A 25,091-nucleotide genomic window follows, 5' to 3' on the forward strand; every position below is an offset into this window, starting at 1 on the left:
TAAATGCTTACTGAGAAACAAAATACATTACACTTTCAAAACCTTTTCATTTATTTATTTCAGCAGCAAATAAACTCAGTGCTGACAAGTCAGGGAATATACATGTACAACATCACAATATACTCCCCTTAATACACATGAAATAATGCAACAAGCTTGAAATGTGTACATTTTTGAAGAAGACAATAGTCCTGTTTTTACACATTCTTTACTTTATTTGGAAAATATATAGTGTTTTAATAAGATAAGATATCCAATTTTAGTTCCAGTTTCTATATTGTTTTTGAAATCCTGAAGGACAAAAACGTTAGTGCGCTGTTGACATTGAAAGATACTGCAGGACTTCAGAGCATAACTGTTTGCAAGTGGTTATATTAGCAATTTTCAATAATTTCATTCACTCATTAATCTAATGTTAAAAAGACTACAGATTTTTCAAATAAAGCACACACAGGAGGAGGCCCAGTGCCGTTGAGATGTCCTCGCTCTCCTCTGTGATTAACTGGACATCCAACCTGAGCACAATGTGGTCATACTGCACAGGATGATCCTCCCTGCAGCCTTTATCTTAGGTGTTGGGATGTCAGGAGGGCTGGTCTGAGTATGGCCCTGGAGGAGAGGGGATAATAGCATTAACCATCTTCACATATTCATTTGAAAGGCAAACCTTATAAGCTAAATTAATTTGCTTCTGGTGAAGCATCATTATTGTTCTCTTGCATACTTATTATTATTATTCCACACAAAAGTTTGGCACGCTAATCCTCCAGCAGTGTTTGTCATAGACCCATGAATGAGGTGTCAAATCGACCGGCTCATTGAGGAGAGGTGTGCTGTGACTTTTATAAGCGATCGGACCAATGATGTTCGCACAGCGGACGAAAAAGCGGCCAAAAAAGTCCCGTAGACTTAAATTGAAAAATTCAAATTCACAAACATTCCGTCAGTTTCAACTGTCACTTTCTCTCTCTCTCTCTCTCACACACACACACACACACACACACACACATGCACACGCACACACACACACACATGCACACACACACACACGCAGGGCCTGAGGAACCCTTTCTCTCTCACTCTCTCTCACTCATTTGACTCATCTTATCAAGCAGCCAATAAGTAATGACCTAAAATCTTCATCATAGCCACACCCTAGCAACCACTTACAGTGCCCTAGCAACCACCACATAGACTTAACATTGAAAATATATTAGAGGGATATAAATTAATTAGAGCATCATAGAGACATGTGAGTTTGGCTCTTTTGATTTGGGCAGACATGCAGTCTATTAGTTTAAGTCTGCTAACTGTCTAGCCACGCCATAGCAACCATTTAGAGCACCCTAACAACCCAAACCCAAAGAAGGATATCTTCAAATGTGAATATCATAGGGTTGGTTTATATCATTCATACTGGCAAGCAGCCTCTGGAGTATCATCATTGGCAGCTGTCAAGCCACTCCCTAGCAACCAAACAGAGTACCCTAGCAACCATTTAGCAAGACCTATATCTCTGCATCAGATCATCGTAGAGACATGGCGGTTGGCTCTTTTGACTCATGCTAGCAAACAGGACTTTCAACATGCTACACATGCTAGAAGTGAATAACTACATGCTAATACTGATTAGCTAAGTGCTAAATCAGGTTAAAAACTTGCTAAGAACTTTATAAAGACTCCATAAAAACCATATGTGACAACTAGCAACCACATAACAATACCCTAACAACCACCAGGTTACCATAGTAACCGCCTAGCAACCGTCCATAACACCCTAGCAACCGCCTAGCAACACCTTAGCAATTGCCTAGAAACACCCTAGCAACGAGTGCCGAATTTTGCCACTGCAAGCAACATTCACATTTTCTTCAGGAAATGTACATTCTAGTTTTTAACTACTGTTGTACAACTGCTCAAATACTTTTGGCCATTAACTAAAAAATGAATGTAATTTTCTCTTCACATTAATAGGATAGTTTGTGTAGACCAACAAAAAACAAAAAAACTAATGTTTGCATTGAAATCATTTGCATAACAAGATATGCAATAAGTGTAGTGCTTTGATTAGATTGTGCTTCACACACTGTAGTCAACTGTTCATGGCTCACCTCAACTTCAGACAGCAACTCTGGGTCCCCTTGAGCAGAATAGCTGCTTCCAACTCTAGGCTTTAAACAAAATAACATCATTATGTTAACATAACATGGGGGATGCTTTTACTCAATACCTTTTGTATTTTATACATTCATTACTGTGTTTAAAGCCCAAAGTATAGTTTGGTTTTTACGTGTACTCTTAGTCAAACGCACAACCAGTGATGGACGTGTCTTTAAAGAGAGCGCTTTTGGATCCAGAATCCTGGAGGGAAAGCTAGGAACACCAACTTCTCTGCCAGGCACTGATGTCACGGCCCCCTTTTTGTGAAAAAATCGAAACAATGGCCTTAAGCCACGTTCACACCACCAGCGACACGCAGCGACAAAGCGACAGGATCCCATTCATTTCAATGGAGCGCTGGCGACTTCCGGCGACGAGCAACAGTGACTGTTGGCGACAGAATGTAGGCGTGTCAAGCGACGGGAGACAAGCGACAAAAGTTCAGATATTTCAACTTTATGCAAATCAGGAGCGAATTTCACGAGCGACAACCAATAGGAGTGAAGCTCTCTGGAGCTCACGTCACCGTCTCGAGTGCAGGCAAGACAGACAGGACATAGTACTGGAGTGATTTCACTGTTTTATATGATTTGACTGTACATACATGGGTAACGCTTTATAATAACTGCACGCTATGAAGCATTAGTTAAGCATTAGTTAATAGTTAATTCATGGCTTATAAAGCATTAACAGACATTAGTAAGTAGTTTATAAATACAGCTATAAATGCTTTAATCTTGATTTATAAGCATATCTATAATGTGTTTAATAATTGTATTTTCATACTTTATTAATAATCAATTTATCATTTCTAAATTAAGTATTACATTATTTACAAACCAGTTATTCAGGAGTTGTCAGTAGTTCATTTAGTAAGTGTAAGTAAATGATTAATAAACTATTTAAACATTCATTTATACATCTTATTATTTAGACATATAGTAATAGTTACTTAGTGTGTTAGTAAATGTTTTATTAACACATATTTCTACTGCAATTCATGATTAATTCAGATCATTATAAAACATTCAGAAGCGGTCAGTTAACTATTTTTGTGAGCTCATCTGAAGTGAGGACTATTTATGCTTTGTAAAGCTTTTATAAATGAGATTTAAAGGTTCAGTGATCTTCTGCACTGCTGTTCTCTAATGTTTTAAAGTTAGTACCGAGGTAGTTTTGACAATAGGAATGTGTTAATAAAGCATTTATTAACACACTGAGTAACTAATACTATATGTCTAAATAATAAGATGCATAAATGTACATTTAAATATTTTATTAATCATTTACTTACACTTCCTAAATGATCTTATGGACAACTGACAACTCCTAAATAACTGGTTTGTAAATAATGTAATACATAATTTAGAAATGATAAATTGATCATTAATGAAGTATTAAAATACAATTATTAAACTCATTATAGATATGCTTATAAATCAAGAACAAAGCATTTATAGCTGTATTTATAAATGGCTTTCTAATGTCTATTAATGTTTTATAAATGATGAATTAACTATTTACTAATGCTTAACTAATGCTTCATAGTGTGAGTTATTCTAAAGTGTTACCCATACATGGATATAATAAAATAATGCGTGGAAAAGAAACGGTCGGCAGTCTTGTGAGTTTGATTCATTCATTTTGTGTTGTTAATTATATGATGCTGTGAGCAATTTAGCAACACTGCAATTACAGTTTCCCCTGCATTGGGTTGATTATTAGGGGCAAGAAAATTGATTATTTGTCAAATTCGAATGACATTTTAGTATTTTTTGACAGTATGAGTGAGTTTAATTTGTTGATAGACCGATTGTTAATCTAGTTGATGATTTAATGCACTGAGCTCTGCAGTCAGAATGTTACTTTTAATTATTTTAAACCTAATTCCCAGTCAAATTAGAATGATTTCTTAGTTTTATATATCGTTTGTGATTGCATTTTCTATAGATATGATCAGACATGCAGTCTACCAATGACATTAGAAGGACAGCACTAGGAACGCCCATGCAGAGAAAAAGTCACTGGCGGTGTGAACGGGGCTTTAGGAGGAGTTCAAAAAAATATTTTTTCAGAAAATTCAAAATGGAGGGAAAATTTTCATGACAGAAAATGATGCCATGTGGTGCAATTCAATCGCCTTGAGCCAAGGACTTTTGTTTCTAGCCCTTACGGTTAAAAAGTTATTAGCATAAATGTGAGCGCAAATTTGGACAGTTGGTGGCGCTAGAGAGACTGAGATGGAGACATCGTGTTGTTCCACATCCGTAAGACCTTTGTTCATCTTCAGAACACAAATTAAGATATTTTTTATGAAGTCTGAGAGGTTTCTGTCCCTCCATAGAGATCCAACGAAACTACCACTTTCAAGGTCCAGAATGATAGGAAAGACATCATTAAAGTAGTTCATGTGACTCTAGTGGTTTAACCTCAGATTTATGAAGTGACGTGTTTTGTTTGTGCAAAAAACATAATTTACCACTTTACGAAAATATTGATCTGCAACACAAGTTCACAAGAGCTTCACGACACATGCATTTTGTGTTCATAATAATATGCTTTGGATAATATTTTATAAATATAGTGGTAAATTGTGTTTTTTCGTCACTTCATAAATCTGAGGTTAAACCACTGGAGTCACATGAACTACTTTAATGATGTCTTTACTACCATTCTGGACATTGAAACTAGTAGTTGCATTGGATCTCTATGGAGGGACAGAAATCTCTCAGATTTCATCAACAATATCTTAATTTGTGTTCTGAAGATGAATGAAGGTCTTATGGATGTGGAACGACAAGAGGGCGAGTCATTATTTGTTGAACTAACCCTTTAAAGGTAATTTATCCTTGCACAAATCAAAGTGAACCAAGCAATTCTCAAACAACACAACTGGACGTTCATACAGCTACACACTCGTACTAGACACACACATACAAAGTAAATCGAAGGGGGTCCAGACAAGCCAGGTTGATGGTGTGTATCATACCAGAAGCAGGACACAAGCTGGTGTGACTGAAGTCAGTTGATTCAAAACTAGAGATGCACCGATACAAAATTTCTCTGCCGATACCAATAGCCGATTATTCAGAATGATATCGGCCGATACCGATAGTTTGGTTTTTCTTAAGGAAAAAAAAAATCTTTCCCAAATAATGTTGCAAACTATACAGGGAACCCCCTCATTTGGTACACTCAATATTAGAGGTTACTATTAACAACAGAAGTATTATATTCAGCTGCTGTTTATTTTCAGATATAATAATTACACTCAAATAAAAACTGAAATGTACAAAACTTAGTATCACATAAGGTAGTTTTCATAAGCACTTGTCCTCATGGCAAATTTGCACAAACATATAATTAACAGTAAATAAGCTCCTCTCTAGTGTTATTTATAATATAATTTTGATAGCTAAGGAACTGTGAACATTGCCGCCTGAACTGAGGCGTTACATCGATCTGACACGTCACATTTAAGAGCGTCAAAACACCATTTATTGTTTGAATTTCATGATAAAATGCACAAAATTTGAAAACTGAAACTTTAATTCTTACCAGAAGTAATAAAGCACAAATAGTTTTGTGATTATTGGATGGGAGGCGCTACAAATAATATTTGATGTAGAAAAAATGCAGACCTGGCAACCCTGGCTTGAACTACGGGTGATTCATAGGGTCAAAAAGAGCCTGCTTTAACGTCACTGTTTTTAAATGCGTTAAAATTCAACACAAGAGTGATTTTCTTTACACACAGTATGAGTTGCAGTCTGAACACATCTTTCGTATAGGGATATAATCGGCAGTTTTAAATAGTGATAATAAGCTTTTATCGGCCGATGCCGATTGTTAGCCGATACATCAGTGCATCTCTATTCAAAACTTTATCTCTCTCGATGTCAGCAGATGATTCATGAAGTTCTTCGTCCTTCTGAATAATGAACACCACCATGATGAGCTGCTCCTCAATCATCTGTCTGGATATCCTGAACATAGTCCCATTGCTTTTGATAACATAACTACAAAATACACAAATTTAGATTTTTTTCTGAAAATAAATCAAAATAGAATATTTTTAAGTTCAACTCACAAGGTACTCCTTGATGAGGTCTTCAGGACTTTCTCCCAGGATAAAGATAAGGGCCTTCAGGACACACTTCTCAGGTGAATGTTTCAGTCTGTGATAAAGCAACTGTGATTATTTTTATTATTTAAAAAAAAGCTGAATAATCTGTAATAGGGAATCAGATTTTGCAGATATGCAATAGCAAAGGACAAGAAAATATAAATTTTACAGCACTAAAATAATTAGTATTAATGACTGGCCAGATTTACAATTAAGAAACGCATCTGAATCAGTCATTGATTTCATTTATAATTTAGTCTGAAAATAAACATGCATCAAATCATAAATTATATTTACACCCTAATAAATTGGATCATTCTTGATTAAAGGGATATTTCACCCAAAAATGAAAATTAGCTGTTCATTTACTTACCCTCAGGCCGTCCAAGGTGACTTGTAGGAGACTTTTTTCTTCAGTAGAGCATTCTCACTGTGAGAATAAAAAAAAAAAAAAAACATATACAGGCAAAAAAAAAAAAAATGCAGATTGCAGATATTTTTCAGAAAAACAAAAAAAGTCACATGCATTTGAGATGGCATAAGAGGTTGATGAATATGTTGGTTGGATAATTCCAAGTCTAAAGTTTGTTAAAGAGGATAACATGCAAGTCAATAAACAACATTAGATGGATTTTACTCAAACGTGTCCAACATTAGTAACTCATATTATCTATTAACAATTATAGCCGTTTTTATAGAAATGACTTAGCATGTAACCTTATTGCGAAGTGCCCGTCAAACAACACTGAGGAGCTTTATAGGTCCTAAAGGGGGGGGAAATTTTGCAGTATTTATAAGTGGAAAAAAAATGTTTGCTGCAGTTCAAGTAATTAATTAGTTGTGTAAATACTCTACTATTTCTACAAAAAAAAATCATGATTTCTACTAAAAACCCCTAACATATTTCCCTGGATGAAGCAAAACACCTCGAGCTAGTCAAATGAAGCTAGCCTTACGTAATTTGTCTTTACTTACAGACTTTCTTCATCATTTTGGTCAAACAAATAGATGAATAAATCAGAGCTAACGTAACAAAGACAAATAAAAGAACAAACAAAATTACTTTAAAAACTCAATATTATAATGTGAGAATCAAACTTACACCCATATTCACTTCACATTGTGGGGGGACCTTGAGGACAAAAAGATTGAGAACCAGGTTATCTTCAGAAAATACACCGTATTTTAATGTTATTTTAATGTATTTTAATGTTGTTTTTTAATCATAAGAGAGAATTATTATTATTATTATTATTATTATTATAATTATTATTCTGAGAATAAGAGAGGGTTGGAGAACCTTTAAAGAACTATACAGAGGCGTAACTTTCTCTAACGGTGTATATATCACCGCAAGAACTGCTGAAGAACCAACATTTGAGTGTAGTATAGCCATTTATGATATTACATTTGTGTTTCCAACACAGTTTGAGTTTGATTCATGAAGTTATAAGTGTAATAGGAAGAACAGAGATGTGTGTTTTAAATAAAACTGAATGGCTGATAATGATAGTTTAAACAATTAATAAATATTTAATTAAAACATCACTTATTCGTTTGACTGAAGGTGAGTTATTTTGTCTTTTCTCTCCAGACACAGTGTTTCGTCTTCAGATGTTTCTCGTCTTCTGTCCAAATATTCTGATGTTTCTGTCTTTCCTCCTCTGGGGTTTTTCTGAAGGTCAGTGTTTCACTACTGATAGTTTATCAATTCATTATGATTTATCATTCAAATATCTGTTTATATGTACAGTAATATCTGGTGTTGTTTCAGGATCTCTGTTTGAGTCGGTCTCTTGTTGTGCTCTTTATTTTCTGAGGCCTCTCATGTTGCTCTGGACGGCTCCATATACTGATGAGTTCACAGGTATGACTGATTTATTATTATTTATAGGTTAATATAGTATATGAATAATAATACTTAAATGTTTACACATAAACTGACAATAAACCAATGAATTTTACATTAACATTTATTCAGTGTTCTTTTGGCATTTGTGTTTCATTGTTTTGGTGTTGTAAATGATATTGTGGATGTAATTATTTCATCTTTTCTGTTTTACAGGCAAAATTAAAACATGGGTTAACATTTGGAGTTTTAGAACAGAATATATTGTTTTCTCAGCTGTTTTTTACTCAGGTAAATAAATCCAGATGCAAATCAACAGTCAGTATCATAAACACATTAAAATGCACATTAACAAGTGAACAATAATTACATTTAAATTATGTGATATTCCCAATATCCTGCAGGAAATCATTAATGGCCTGGTTTCATAAACGGGGTTTAGCCTAAACCAGGATTAGGCCTTAGTTCAATTAGGGCATTTAAGTAACTTTTTATAAACATACCCTAGAAAAACATTACTGTTGTGCATCTTGAGACAAAACAATGGCTCTGACATATTTTAAGACATGAAAGTACAAGTTACTTTGAGACAGCTCAAACATGCACTTTAGTCTAAGACTAGCTCAAGATGTGAAACTGGAGGAGTAACTAGGAAGTGTCTTGTGTTACTGTTGTATTTCTGTCAGTATATTCTACATGTTCAGTGCTGAATCTCTGTGTGACTCGACACATTATAATCTACACCAGTTAGTTATGGAAATATTGCATTAATTGTTACAGTAGACATCATGTTAGTGACTGAACTAAAGCTACTTCTGAATGACATCTCAGCATGTGTCAGGGTCAGAGGTCATGTGATCAGCACAAAGGTCAAGGGTCAGTATCAGAAGAGAGACTGACAGTTAAAGAATGTATCGTAATGTTGTGTATAAAAGCATCTGTTCATTGAGGAGAGTTTTTGTAATTCCTGTGATCTGTGTTTATATTTTTGTTTTTTTTATTTTAGTAATTGTTGATTTTTTTTCTCTTTCTTTATTCCAGTTCTGTTTAAATCTGCCTTGGACAAAAGTCTGAATTTCACTGGATTTGAAGGTGTCGTGATTATAGTCATGTTTGTGATTGTACTCCTGTTCAACCTCTTCTATATTATTTACTGTAAGTATTTCCTTCATCAAGAGTCAGAAATGAGCAGAAATCATGTGTTACCAGATTAATGCTGTTTGAGTTACAAAATATACAAACCTTAATATCAGACCTGATTATCAGTTAATTGAAGCATTTCCATTAGACAATGTGAGTTTATATAGCAGATTATAATCAGTGTTTTACATGATAAAGAGAAAAAAAATAAATAAATAAAAGTGATGAAAGAATGGAAGAAAGAAATAAAATAGAATAAATCAAAGTGACAGTGAATGTCACAGTCCATTAAAGGATGTAAACTGAAATGATGGCATGAATCAGGAGGTAAAGTTATTACTTTATCAAGTCTTAAAGGATTAGTTCACTTTCAAATTAATTTTCCTGATAATTTACTCACCCCCATGTCATCCAAGATGTTCATGTCTTTCTTTCTTCAGTCGAAAAGAAATGAAGGTTTTTGATGAAAACATTCCAGGATTTTTCTCCTTATAGAGGACTTCAATGACCTCCAGACGGTTGAAGGTCAAAATTACAGTTTACAGCAATTCCAAACGAGAAATAAGGGTCTTATCTAGCGAAACGATAAGTCATTTTCGAAAAAAAATTACAAATTATATACGTTTTAATCATAAATGCTCATCTTGAACTAGCTCTCTTCTTCTCTATTTGAATTCCAGCAGTGTAGACAGACGCTGCTAAGTGTATTACTGCCCTCCTCAGGTCAAAGTTTGAACTAATTGTTATATACTTGCACTAGCATATTGTATATGACAATTTAGTAAATTAAATAGAGAAGATGAAGAAGGGAGCTAGTTCAAGATTAGCAATTATGGTTAAAATGTATAAAAAAAATAAAAAAAAAATGTTTTCTCTAGATAAGACCTTTATTCCTCATCTGGGATCGCTGTAAACTGTAATTTTGACCTTCAACCGTTTGAGCTCCATTAAAGTCCACTATATGAAGAAAAATCCTGGAATGTTTTCCTCAAAAACCTTCATTTCTTTTCGACTGAAAAAAGACATCTGGGGGTGAGTAAATTATCAGGAAAATTTATTTGAAAGTGAACTAATCCTTTAATTTTATTAAATCTCAGGCCATCGAGTGATTTAAAAACAGGACAGATTCTCCTTGTGCTTCTTCTGTCCACAGGACACTCAGTTATTCATGATAACACACCATTTTAACAAATATATAAACATTAAATTAGTAATAGATCTGTGTTGTGTGTGTTTCTGGTGTGTCTTCAGCTCTCTCTCACAGACACACTCAGCACTTTTATCATGATTTTCTCCTCAGGATTGAGCACACACTCTTATTGAAACATTTTCAGATCACCTCAAGCCATTGATTCACTGATTCACGGTCTGGAAAACCTGAAATAACAGATTTTTCAAATTGTGATTTCCAGGCCATGAAAAATCATGGAAATAAATAACTTTAAAGTGAAATAGGGAACAGATTTCCTCAGCTGTAAAATATTTTATCAGCATGTTTCAGTCTGTGTTGTTTTCCAAGTATAATCTGTGTGTATAGTTGAGTTTATGATTTTACATAAAAATATGATCTTTTTTATGTATGAGGGATAAAAGATTGCATGTTGTTTTTTGTTTAGTACTGTCCTGAATAAGATATTTCACATAGCAGGGTTTACATATAATCCATAAGACAAAATTTCAGCTGCATTTACACAAATGAAGCAAAAGTTTACACACCCTTGATTCTGGATGTGTGTTTCCCTGATGATCCACGACTGTTAGTTTGTGTTGTGATGGTTGTTCATGAGTCTCGTGTTTGTCCTGAGCAGTTAAACTGAGCTCTGATCTTCAGAAAAATCCTCCAGCTTCTTCAGTTTTTCAGCATCTTTTGTATATTTGAACCCTTTTAGATCCGTCTTTTACACTGAGAATAACTGAGTGACTCAAACACAACTATTACTGCACTGTAAAGAGATTGCTGTACATTTTACTGTAACTTACTGCAGCTGGATGGCAGTAATTTACTGTAAAATGTTTTACAGTATTGTTACTGTATTTTTTATTTACAGTATGTTGTACAGTACTGTACTTTAAGTTACAGTATTACTATTATGTTGTCATTTACAGTATTAATACTGTCTAGTTTATTTTCATTTATTTTAGACAAAATCATTTTTAGCCTGAATAAAATAATCTAATTGTAGTACAGCACTGTAAACCATATTTTTTTTACCACGCCCCCCAAAAATTAATCTCCCAGGGATCATCTGTATCTGTAGCATGGCAAAAATATACTGAAGGTTCAAACATCACTGAAGCTTGAGAAGGTCATTACGAGTCAGGGGGTGTAAACTTTTGCACATGATGATTGGGGTGAATTGATCTTATTTTGTCATCTGGGAAACATGTAAATATCTGACTGAAGGGCAGAACTAAAGGAAGAAAATATGTGTAAACAAAACAAGAACCATCTCCATCAATCCTCCTGTTCCACGAGAGGGCGCTTATTAATGCTGTTATAATTTTTACATATTTTTTATTGATTATTGATCTATCTGTGTGTACACTCACACTCATGTCATATTGAGAAAGCAAGAGAGAATGAGAATATATAAAGGTGTGTGTTTGTGTTGTAAAGTCAAACGGGATGAAAAGAAATCTGATTGGCTAGTTTAGTTTAGTCGCTTTTTCCACACACCCGGAATGACATTACAGATAGTTCATGTTTAAACCAGGCTCAAAATGAGTAAACGCTCTCTAAAACAGCTACACTTGGTCTAAAAGTTTGCAAAAAGGCCTAAAACTGTTGAGTAGGGAAGGAGAAATGAAGCCTCTTAAATCTGTGAAAGATTTAAAAAGATGTGAAACTTAAACTCGAGTTTATCCACTTCAGCACAAATAACAGCCTGACAACGCTAAATGTGTTTAGTTTCTGATAATATAATTCACATATTAAAGTGTGGCAACAAATTAAACGTAACAACAAAAACAATAAGTATAATAATGCTAATTATAATAATACCTACAGAAATGTTTGAGAGCAGGTAAATGGTGCTGTAATTATTATTATTCTGTTTATATATGATAATATAATATAGGCTACTACAGGCTTATATTATAAACACACAAACACATCGAAGTGCTCAGATTTTCTAATGTGTGAACAGGAAACAGACAGTCGAGACGCAAGTACAGTATCAACACAATAATTAATTTAATTGTTTTTTTCAGACAGCAAAAAAAAGTGGGGGGTGATTAGAGAGTTGTGATTACAGTGTTTTATTTATTACAGTGTATAATCATAGAGATTTATTTTGGAGATTATATTTTTATATATTTATTACAGTCTTTATTACAGTATTTGTCAGTTGAATATAATTAAACAATGATTGAATCAGCACACCATCATGTTCATTTAATCTGTTCAATAATCACAGTGTTTATTACATTTACATTCACACTGAATTACACTCACTTGTGTATTACTTTCAAAATAAAGTGTCAGTATTTTGTCATAATGTCCACATAATGACTTTAATGTGTGTAATATTCAGTGTTTTTGAGGACTGTAAATACTGAGTTTTTCCTTGTGTTGAAGATTTTGAGAGTATAATATATTTATTAATTTATATAGTTTTCAAGGGAAAACAGTGAATGACTGTGAACATCGTCTGTCCAAATTAAAACATTAATTAGTGAAGTTAGTTTACTTCTGTACTCATTGTTTATCATGACATTAATTTAAGATCAGATCAAACATTTGGATTGATTTATTTATTGTTGTTTGTTTCTTATACAGCATTGGTGAGATTAATTGGGAATGTAAGTCAACGGATCATTACTATATTCAATGTTCTGGCTGATATAAGCTTTGATGTTCTGCCTTCACTACAATTCATCCTCCTGTTTTATGCCTTTGGATCTGGTAGAGGAGGTGAGTTTACATTAATATTTACATTCATTTATGAGCAATAGTGCAGGAAAACTTTATTCAACTGTATTAAAATCAGATCAAGAGAAATCTGTGGAAACTGTCCAGTTATTTTCCAGATGTGTCTGAGATGTTACTGCTTCATTCATACACACTCATTAAAATATATTGATCTGATTAATTAATTCATTACAGTTTATATGAGGGTGGAAGAAGAAAATGAGAAGTTTTTGTATAACACACCTTTTAAATATTAAAGTATCTTTGAAATGTGTAGCACTTATTTCAGACAAGTTCATTTGATCACCACAAATTAATGTGCAAAATTCACACTGATGTCCAAGTAACTTTGTACTTGACAACAATTTATACAGTTTATGAATATGTAGTAAATTTCTAAACTACACATACTGCAAAACACTAAATGACAGATAAATATAGTTAATGCAGTTAAAACAAGATGTGTGAAAATTAAAACAATTAAAACCAAAGTGCAAAACAACATAAAATAAGAGGAAAAAAACAACAACACAAACAACTGACAGTAAAATAAAATATATATCATTAAAGAATATACTAAATGTACAAGTAAGAGTAAATAAAGGTAATAGTGATCAAATATGAAATATTAATAACACAGAGTATTCCAGAAAGCAGGTCATGTGACACACCTAAGAGTAAGTGAGCAGATAACCTCCACTTTCTGCTCCAAAAACTGAGGTAATTTTCAGGGTATGTGAGTAACCATAGCAACTTACTCTCTGAACATAACCTTCTCCAGATCATGATCCAGGGTTAGTTTGTTTCAGAGGTGTTCAGGGTTAGTTTAGGGTTAGTTTATTCTTCAGAGGTGTTCAGCGCATGTGTGATCTTCTGATGAGACTCCAGTGGGCGTGACAGACTGAGAGAGAGAGAGAGAGTATCGATATATATTAATTATAAAGCACTATTATAACAAGGTAATGTTTAAATGTTTATTTAATTCTAATATATCTATTATTTACTTTGTCATCTCACACATACTGGATCTGCATTCAAATGTTTATTTATTTATTTTTTTTGTAACGGGACATTTTCTAATAATGTATTTTAATGAAACAATTATGTCTTATTATTAGCATTAAACAAACATTATAATTCTTCTGAGTGATTAAAGAATCAATATTAAACAAAAAGATTGAAAACGCTATTATTGCACAACCACACGGTGGCGACATTCACTAAGTGTGTAAATCTCCATTAAACAAAAGAAGGAAGTAGAATGGCGCTTTTTCTCAGCGTCTGTTTCCATGGAGACTCGTGGATTCGTCACTCTGTTGAGAATGTCAGTGTGTTTAACCGGGAACAGACTCTGGGTTTGCTGAACTCACTCCTGAACGCGTTTACCCTGTTTACCCTCATGTTTTACACTGCTGAACATAAAACCATTTCATCTGACAGGCAGAATACTGTAAATATGATGAGTGATGGATCTCATTATACACTGAATCATGTGTGAATGAGTCTGTCAGTGAATCTCAGTATAATATAATCACTCTTCTGTGAATCTCATTATTAATATAATCATCTAATCTTCTGTTTTCAGGATTCATCATTGTTGCAGTTTTACCAGTGTTTCTCACAGTGACCAATTACAATTGGGACGCAGTATGTGGTCAACAGATGGGCTGTAAGTGATTGATGAATTATGATATGATCTGACCCTGATATAAACACTCATAACTCACGACATCATAATGACATCAATATTTTGCTCATGTCATTATGAATGTCTGATCTTTACAGATTTTGAGTGAGAGCAGAAATATTTCCAGTGATTTCATAATAATCTTTTCAGTTGTTTTGAACATTTGTGAGATGTTTTATATTTATGGTCTTGATTTTATCCAGTCAGTGTCAAACACAGATATGCACTTCTTTTTTAAACTGATATAATTAAAGATGTTTTTCAGGTTCACCTTCGGTCAGGAGATCAGTGTATTTAACTCTCATGTTATTGGTCAATGCTGTATTGGTCTATTTCTACATCATCACTCTGGAAAATGAAAAGGGTACGATAATATAAAATAATATATCTGAAACATATCTTACATTAATGCTAAAGTGTACTATAGTTACAATGTCTGTCTGTCAGTTAATGAACACTTTACAGAAACTGTTACCATGACGATGGATGATGTGTTTGTTCATGTTCAGATGGTGTGGGATGGATCTGTGTGATTGCGTTTCTTCAGTTACTCTGGGCAGTGGTGAACTTCACACGCTCACTTGAATATGGTACAGTATTAATCATCTGATACATTTACATTACATTACATTTACATTTATGTATTTGGCAGACACTTTTATCCAAAGCGACTTACATTGCATTATACTATACATTTTTTGTATCTGAGAATGTGCAATCCCTGGAATTGAACCCATTACCTTGGCATTGCTTAGTGCCATGCTCTAACCACTGAGCTACAGGAAAGCTTCTGATCATCTATCAGCTCTAGTTTATTCTCCTCTGTTCTTCTCTTTATTCTCCTCTCTGTTCGTCTCTACACTGTAAAAAATGATCATAAAGACTAAAAATATTACAGTACAAACCTGTTAACAGTAAGTTCATAAACGGTGAAAAACTGTTTCTTTTTCCTTTTCAGTTATGTGCATTAGGGTGTCATGTCACATGTAATGTTGTTAACTGCATTATTTCAGTCATCTTCATTTATAGAGCACCTTTCACAATACAGATTGTTTCAAAGCAGATTCACAGTGACAATGAATGGACAGAGATTGTTTTAACTTCACAACAGATCTAAGAAAATACTATTATAGAGCTAAAGTCGTTTTTTGATTGAATCACTTCCGTTGTAAATATGGTTCATTATTACTTTAGGGGTCGCTTAAATGACACATTTCCTACTGAAAACCTGAATACGTTGAATGCATTCTTGCCATTTATTTACATGTTTAGTCTGTAGGTTTGTGTGTTTGAGTGTGTATGTGTGCATGAGCTTGGTCTTTTTTAAAAAAGTGATATTGCCAAATTACTTTACTGGTCCACATAATACAGAAAAATTAGTTGTGTCTGCGGATCTATGTGAACTGGAATATTTTTAATAATGTTTTATCTATACATAGGGAAAGGAAAGGGAAGGAGGCCTTCGCAGGGGATAGATTAAATTAAATGTCAGGGCTGTGTTATCAACAGCAGGTCCTTCATCTCATCCGGATACGGCCCAGATCCGGTTGACTACGGTAAACCTCGGGATAAACAGAAAGACTAATATTAGCGTAGATGCCATTCTTCTTCTGATGTAACGAGTACATCTGGTGTTATAGGAAGTGTTCCCGGTTCCGGCTGACCTAATTTATGCAGCCTAATAATCCTTTAACGGATTTGAAAATATAAATTTATAATGTGTTATATGTATGCCAGGTTAAAGAGATGCGTTTTTAGTCTAGATTTAAACTGACAGAGTGTGTCTGCTTCCCGAACAATGCTAGGAAGATTGTTCCAGAGTTTAGGTGCCAAACAGGAGAAGGATCTACTGCCTGCAGTTGATTTTGATATTCTCGGTATTATCAGCTGGCCTGAATTCTGAGATCGCAATAAACGTGAAGAACTATAATGCATTAAGAGCTCACTTAGGTACTGGGGGCTAAACCATTTAGTGCTTTGTAAGTAATTAACAAGATTTTAAAATCTATACGATGTTTAATAGGGAGCCAATGTAATGCTAAACCAGCAGAACAACCACCCAGTAGAGCGTTACAGTAATCTAGCCTTGAGGTCATGAACGCATGAACTCACATGCATTAATCTGTGCATTATCAGTGTCCCACATGTTTCACTCAACCCTGTTACTTCTGACATGATTTCCTCCTTTAAAAACAGAGGTTCAGTGTCACCATGATGGTGTTCAGTGATTGTGTGAATGACACTTTATATATCAACTTCTATATATTAATATTTACTTCATCAGCTTGTGGAGAAGCTGCTTGTCATAAACATTGAACTTTCTCGTCACCTCCTGTGTTTTATGGTACTTTAGTTCTGATATATTAACATTATACCAGTTAATGAAATGCAGGTTTTATTGTAAGTTTAAGTTAAATCTATAAATCCTGAAATGCTGAAGCCATATTTTTTAAGTGAAGTTCAGGTATCCTCAGTTACTGTTTTTATTTTACTGCAATATTTCACTGTGAATGAATGATGAAAAACATTATTATTGTACAGAATATTTTTGTATAATTTATTATTCATTATTAGTTTGACACTCCAAACAGACTAAGAGTCAGATTTAGAAAGAAGTGGAGATTTTTTTTTCTTGATATGTGCTTTTTCCTGTAGTGGTTGTTAATGTGGTTACATCTGATCTAATGGTGATGATATTGTATTATTTGATCTAATGTTGATGATATTGTATTATTTGATCTTCCAGATCTTCCCCGTCTTGTTCCTGTGTATGTGTTTGGATCAGTCTGTGTTGTTGTACTGAACTCTGTTGCTCTGATGACTGAACTGATACTGAAAACAGGTGAAGCGAACACTTCAACATCAAGTAATATATCTGTATATAAACCATGAACTCTGTGCTAAATACATATTATAAACTAATACAGCATTTTAATCTGAACTGAGTGGTAAAATCTGTGAAGGCAGAAATCGGATTCATCTCAGATCAGATTATTCTCATTTTCCATTCACATATATTAATTTGGAGCAATAATAATCCTCATAATCAGCTGTTCATGCTGTAAATAAAATCCTGTTGTTTCTTCTCATCCTCAGTTAATGGTGAAGGTGCAGTTGGAGATCTGAGGATCGTCGTCTTTTCCTCTGAATTCATCTTCACTTTATTTCTGATGGTTTTAATGGCATTTGAACCCTGTAAGTATAACCTGAACTTAAAGACAATTCAATAATTACATTCACTTCAGCTGTTTTGATGACTCTCATATTTTCATATTAAAATATGACCACATATGTGACCAATCATCTGTCTTTTCAGGGAATAAATGATCAGTTTTGTGTTGTGATGATTGAATCTCACATGTGTGTTTATTGACTGTGATCTTCAGTCTGATTCATCTCACAGTTTACAGCAGAAAAACACTCATTATAACTCATTCACCACCAGCATTTCACTGCTGTTTATTGTGATCTTTGAGGACATCAGTAAAGATATTTCTACTGTTGTTATAATGATAATGACTCAGATTGACTCATTCTAAACTAAATTAAACTGAATCCCTCAATCTTCAAAACTCACTGAACAACATTAAACTGATTCACATGTTTCTCGACTGGATATTTGACGGTTTCTTTGTTTAATCCAGGACTCTTCTATTATCCAGTCTGACATGTTCTGAATCTGAATAATCCTGTAAATCTCTTTTCCTCCTCTGTCTCTGAACTCACAGGGATCACACCATGTCTGGAGTCATGTCAGGTTAGTGTCATATTTACTGTATATTACATTTTATTAATTCACTTGATGTTAAAGGTAGAGATGTTCCGATACCCCTTTTCCATTCCCGATACCGATTCCGATACCTGGGTGTGTATCTGTATATATATATACTACTAGCCCTGTATGATTTGATAGAATTATTTATGGTGTGCTTCAGACTTATCCCTTAATAAAACAAGAACAAAAACATATAGTGAACTAGAGTATTTTTATTATCTGACATACATTTGTCAGTTATATTATTTATTTATTTTAAGTGAAAAAGAACTTCAAATGCAGCCACAAATCTAACACTGTAAACTGAAAAAGGTATATTAGTTTTACAATATAACTATAAAAACAGTGCAACAAATAAATCTAGGAATATAATTAGCCTATATAAGAAAATAATCTCTTTAAAACTTGAAGTCCAGAAACAATTTTGTTAAATAAAAATCTCACGTTTTCGACGACTGACAGCAGCTGGTCATCCAGAGCAATAAACCCGACAATTTTGTCGGTTATCTTTATTTGTCTTTTGAAAACTTTTCTCTTTGTTTGAATGAAGCTGGCACGCCTCATCCTTCTCCATCTTAAGCGCGTCAAACGCCCGAATCGCTCAATTCGCACCGCGTCATTCACGCGAATCGCGCCGCAGGGAGTCAATTCGCGTCTTTGCATTGACTTAACATGTAAATCACTCGCGCTTATCGCTTCATTCGCGTCTGGTGTGAATGCAGCATTAGCCTTTGTGTAACCATCGTGTTGCGCGGGGTGACGCGTCTTCAAATGCTTTATTAAGTTATTTGTGTTAAAGTTGCCAATACTTGTGCCACTCGAAATTGCAGCACTGCATATGAGACATGTCGCCGTTTTACTGGTCTGAAATACTGCCAAACAGCAGACATACTGCTAGCGCGTTTTCACTTCTCCGCTGCTCTAAACAGTGGTTGCTTGTGGCAACACAGCACAACTTCCTGTGTTTGCATTCTGAGCCGCGAAGAAGAATTGATTTCCGATTTGCTGCGTTAAGCAAAGATCGGTATCGGATCGGTACGTGAGTTTAAATACTCGCCGATACCGATGCCAGAAATTTTTGTGGTATCGGTGGTATTTCCGATACTAGTATCGGAATCGGAACAACCCTAGTTAAAGGTGCACTCAGTGATTTATGTTCATGTTTCTCTGACTGAAGTCTTCATACAGACACACATCAGTGTGACACAGCATCACACACAAGCTAACGTAATAATATTTAGTTATAAAAATAAAAAGTATTTGTTCAGTACAGCTCTGTCAGAAACACATTTAGTGTAGATCTGTGTGTAAATTAATGTCTTGTTGTGAACACAGAAGGCAATAAAGTCTCGTCGAACTGCAGCTGCTGGATCACAGAATCAGGAATCTCAGGTTAGTGTCAGAATTATGGTGGATTTGAACACTTTTCTCTAGAGATGTCGTGTTTCTCAGTCCTGCTCCTGGAGAACATCAGCACTTTATCTGACACAAACCACTTCAGATAATTACAGACATGTTCGCTTCACTTAGTTTTGTCGTGGTCACAAGATATTAATTCGTGGTCACGTGATAAGTTGTGGCCTCGAGATCCTGTGTTGAGGGAACGATATCTATTTTTATATCTATTTCTCATGGCCACGAGTTCCAACCTGGAAATATCAGAAATGCATAGACCAGAGGTCTCCAAACTCGGTCCTGCAGAGTTCAGCTCCAACCTCAATTAAACACTCCTGAACAGCTAATCAATGTCTAATAACTAATCAACATATCTAATTAGGCAGTCACGTGTGTTGAAGCAAGTTGGATCTAAACTCTGCAGGACAGTGTCCCTCCAGGACCGAGTTTGGACACCACTGGCATAGGCCTCTTATAATATTTAGTGCAGAATTAAGAAATGATTATATTAACATATTGTGTGTGATGGTGCCTATAGCAGCATTCAGATGAAGTCCATCAATAAATCAGTGATGTTACATTTGACACTGAAGCTTCAGAGCATGTATCGAGGACACAGAACAGTTTCTCATGAAGATCGGTGCCAAAGCGTGTATCGTTTTCAGAGGAAAAACGAATAAACAAAGAATAGAATACAAAGAATAAACTAGAGCTGATAGATGATCAGATGATTGACACTGTACCCCATTTAAATGAGCCTGTGAAGGAAAAACGAAGCCTCACTTTCTTTCCAGTCATGTGAATGCTTCACTTTTGTGTCGTAATGTTTGAACCCAGATCAGTTCTCTACGGGTTTATGGAAGTTCAGGTCCATTTACTAATATATTTTTATATATAAGCCTATAGTCTATATTACATGATCATATCTTTGTATTATATAAACAGTATGAAACTATAAAATAATTAGAACATCATTTACCACTTAATTTGTATTATTATTATAATATATTATATTATTCTGAACCCAGAATGCAGCAGCTTCTGATGAACCTCCAGCCGCTGGATCAAACCAGAACCAGAACACAGAATCACTGGAGATGAATCCTCTACTGAATCAACAAAACCAAGAGACTCAGCTGGATTCAGTGGTTTCACAAACATGATCAACAATCAGACAAAAACACTCCTGAAACAGTGATTTAAGAGTTTAGTCTCGTTCTTCATTTGTTATTGAGGAGGTTTTTTATAATGTATGTTTTGTAAATATCTGTAAATATATGCAGGATGTTTAACTGTCACTGCACTTTGTATTCATATATTGTGATTTGTTTTATAATAATTCTAGCTGTAAACCAACTTCAACAGTAAACTGAGACTCTTCAAGATCAGCAGAGAGAGAAATCAGTGTTATAATTTGTGAGGTTTGGTCTCAGTTCAGGATCATGACGTCAGTAAATGTTCAGTTCAGGGTCTCTTACACCCTTCAGAAACACTGAGACTGAATATTCACACCTTCAGATGGAAGATCAGATCCTTCATCATGATCGCAGCCGTTTGTATTTCTACAATGTTTGAATTATTAAATATTGCTTTAAGATCAACGTTAGCTGCTGATTCTGTCATTATCAGTCCGTTCAGACACTCAACAGCCACAAACACAAGTGAACTTCAGTAAATCTCAATCCATCACCTCAACTAGACATGAAGATGATATTAATGCTCATAATAATACAGCTGAAATCATCCTGACAGAGCCGACAGCACCTGTACACACAACACAGACATTAATGCTCATTAGACAGATGAAAAACAATCATTTAATACTGTATGACAAGATCGATCAGAACATCATTTCTGGAGTTCAAACATGAAATACAGCATTTGCCTTCCTGAATGTCTTCAGTACAGCAGTCAGAAAACCATCAGCAGAAGTCCAGATCATTCCCTATGAGCAAAGATTAAAGAGGAGGAACAACTGTTTCTCCTCATGAATATGGTTCAGTCATATCAAAACTTGATGGAGTTGTTGTTACCTTCCTTCCTCTATATCTGTCATTTCTTCCTCCAAGTTTCCAGCCCAGAATGAGTCCAAACACAGAAGCTCATGATCAGCCATTCTCCTCCATAATACTGAGTCTGGGAAGCAGATCAAGAAGTTAATACATTTATAATTCTTCTGTAATTTCTAAATTGCGATCAAACATGTTGGATTCTTTATATAGAAGACAAAATGAGAGATTTTGCTAAATGTCCAACTATTGTTTGTATTTATAGTCTGTATTGTTCTTCTTGTCTTTGTATTGTGTAACATTGTGCTTTATTTCATATGTTGTAAATGTATGTAAATAATGTTTGTAAATGGCAATAAAACTAACTTTGACTGCTCTTACTGTTACTGCAGTATGTAGTGTGTGTAATGTGCTCAGTATACAGAACATCAAGAAGACTTTCTACAGTCACCAATATGAGCAGTATACTGTATGGGAATACTGTAACTGTATACTGTTGGTCATTAAAATCCCCAGGATGTCCTTTGAAAAGAGTAGGAGTGTAACCCCGACATCCTGGCCAAATTTGCCCATTGGTCTCTGTCCATCATGGTCTCCTAATCATCCCCAAACACTGATTGGCTTCATCACTCTGCCTCCTCTCCACCAATCAGCTGGTGTGTGGTGGGCGTAACGAATTAATTAAGTTGAACTGCTTGCAGGAAACTAATGAAATCTGGTACACATTTTCCTCCTTTGAAAACAGAGGTTCATTGTCATCATGATGGTGTTCAGTGTTTGTGTGAATGACACTCTCTGCAGCTTCTATTAATATTTACTTCATCAGCTTGTGGAGAAGCTGCTTGTCATAAACATTGAACTTTCTCGTCACCTCATGTGTTTTATGGTACTTTAGTTCTGATATGTTAACATTATACCAGTTAATGAAATGCAGGTTTTACTGTAAGTTTAAGTTAAATCTATAAATCCTGAAACGCTGAAGCCATATTTTTTAAGTGAAGTTCAGGTATCCTCAGTTACTGTTTTTATTTTACTGCAATATTTCACTGTGAATGAATGATGAAAAACATTATTATTGTACAGAATATTTTTGTATAATTTATTATTCATTATTAGTTTGACACTCCAAGACTGACTAAGAGTCAGATTTAGAAAGAAGTGGAGATTTTTTTTTCTTGATATGTGCTTTTTTCTGTAGTGGTTGTTACGTGGCTTCATCTGATCTAATGGTGATGATATTTTTATCATCTGATCTAATGGTGATGATATTTTTATCATCTGATCTAATGGTGATGATATTAACTGTATTGTTTGATCTTCCAGTTCTTCCTCGTCTTGTTCCTGTGTATGTGTTTTGGATCAGTCGGTGTTGTTGTACTGAACTCTGTTGCTCTGATGACTGAACTGATACTGAAAACAGGTGAGCAAACACTTCAACATCAGTAATATATCTGCATATAAACCATGAACTCTGTATTAAATACATATTATAAACTAATACAGCATTTTAATCTGAACTGAGTGGTAAAATCTGTGAAGCAGAAATCGGATTCATCTCAGCTATTATTCTCATTTTCATTCACATATATTAATTTGGAGCAATCATAATCCTCATGATCAGCTGTTCATGCTGTAAATAAAATCCTGTTGTTTCTTTTCATCCTCAGTTAATGGTGAAGGTGCAGTTGGAGATCTGAGGATCGTCGTCTTTTCCTCTGAATTCATCTTCACTTTATTTCTGATGGTTTTAATGGTATTTGAACCCTGTGAGTATAACCTGAACTTAAAGACAATTCAATAATTACATTCACTTCAGCTGTTTTGATGACTCTCATATTTTCATTTTAAAATATGACCACATATGTGACCAATCATCTGTCTTTTCAGGGAATAAATGATCAGTTTTGTGTTGTGATGATTGAATCTCACATGTGTGTTTATTGACTGTGATCTTCAGTCTGATTCATCTCACAGTTTACAGCAGAAAAACACTCATTATAACTCATTCACCACCAGCATTTCACTGCTGTTTATTGTGGTCTTTGAGGACATTATTAAAGATATTTCTGCTGTTGTTATAATGATTGTGACTCATATTGACTCATTCTAAACTAAACTAAACTGAATCCCTCAATCTTCAACACTCACTGAACACATTAAACTGATTCAGATGTATCTAGACTAGATATTTGACGGTTTACATCTATTATTCAGTCTGACATGTCCTGTAAATCTCTTTTCCTCCTCTGTCTCTGAACTCACAGGGATCACACCATGTCTGGAGTCATGTCAGGTTAGTGTCATATTTAATGTAAATCAGATTTTATTAATTCACTTGATGTTAAAGGTGCACTCAGTGATTTCTGTTCATGTTTCTCTGACTGAAGTCTTCATACAGACACACATCAGTGTGACACAGCATCACACACAAGCTAACGTAATAATATTTAGTTATAAAAATAAAAAGTACTTGTTCAGTACAGCTCTGTCAGAAACACATTTAGTGTAGATCTGTGTGTAAATTAATGTCTTGTCGTGAACACAGAAGGCAATAAAGTCTCGTCGAACTGCAGCCGCTGGATCACAGAATCAGGAATCTCAGGTCAGTGTCAGAATTATAGTGGATTTGAACACTTTTCTCTAGAGATGTCGTGTTTCTCAGTCCTGCTCCTGGAGAACATCAGCACTTTATCTGACACAAACCACTTCAGATAATTACAGACATGTTCGCTTCACTTAGTTTTGTCGTGGTCACAAGATATTAATTCGTGGTCACGTGATAAGTTGTGGCCTCGAGATCCTGTGTTGAGGGAACGATATCTATTTTTATATCTATTTCTCATGGCCACGAGTTCCAACCTGGAAATATCAGAAATGCATAGACCAGAGGTCTCCAAACTCGGTCCTGCAGAGTTCAGCTCCAACCTCAATTAAACACTCCTGAACAGCTAATCAATGTCTAATAACTAATCAACATATCTAATTAGGCAGTCACGTGTGTTGAAGCAAGTTGGATCTAAACTCTGCAGGACAGTGTCCC

General features: G+C 34.7%; 1 protein-coding gene across 2 annotated transcripts in view; it reads left to right on the plus strand.

The window, feature by feature from the left end:
* LOC125278450 overlaps window positions 1-25,048 on the plus strand; it is a 53,296-nt gene extending 28,248 nt beyond the window's left edge. The window contains exons 8-20 of one of the 2 annotated variants that reach the window (XM_048207648.1): window positions 7,881-7,967; window positions 8,061-8,153; window positions 8,352-8,426; window positions 9,177-9,290; window positions 13,054-13,188; window positions 14,771-14,854; window positions 15,138-15,236; window positions 15,382-15,462; window positions 17,619-17,714; window positions 17,969-18,067; window positions 18,601-18,629; window positions 19,983-20,039; window positions 21,071-22,427. In XM_048207648.1, the coding sequence (XP_048063605.1) occupies window positions 7,881-7,967; window positions 8,061-8,153; window positions 8,352-8,426; window positions 9,177-9,290; window positions 13,054-13,188; window positions 14,771-14,854; window positions 15,138-15,236; window positions 15,382-15,462; window positions 17,619-17,714; window positions 17,969-18,067; window positions 18,601-18,629; window positions 19,983-20,039; window positions 21,071-21,205 (1,184 nt within the window). In that variant the 3' untranslated portion in view covers window positions 21,206-22,427. Of the gene's footprint in view, window positions 1-7,880; window positions 7,968-8,060; window positions 8,154-8,351; window positions 8,427-9,176; window positions 9,291-13,053; window positions 13,189-14,770; window positions 14,855-15,137; window positions 15,237-15,381; window positions 15,463-17,618; window positions 17,715-17,968; window positions 18,068-18,600; window positions 18,630-19,982; window positions 20,040-21,070; window positions 22,428-23,374; window positions 23,472-23,718; window positions 23,818-24,315; window positions 24,345-24,596 lie in introns of those variants that run through there. The other variant, XR_007187147.1, reaches the window with a different exon arrangement.
* The last annotated feature ends 43 nt before the right edge of the window (window positions 25,049-25,091 follow it).

Source organism: Megalobrama amblycephala, linkage group LG1 (genome assembly GCF_018812025.1).
Source record: "Megalobrama amblycephala isolate DHTTF-2021 linkage group LG1, ASM1881202v1, whole genome shotgun sequence".
Classification (NCBI taxonomy): Eukaryota; Metazoa; Chordata; class Actinopteri; order Cypriniformes; family Xenocyprididae; genus Megalobrama; species Megalobrama amblycephala.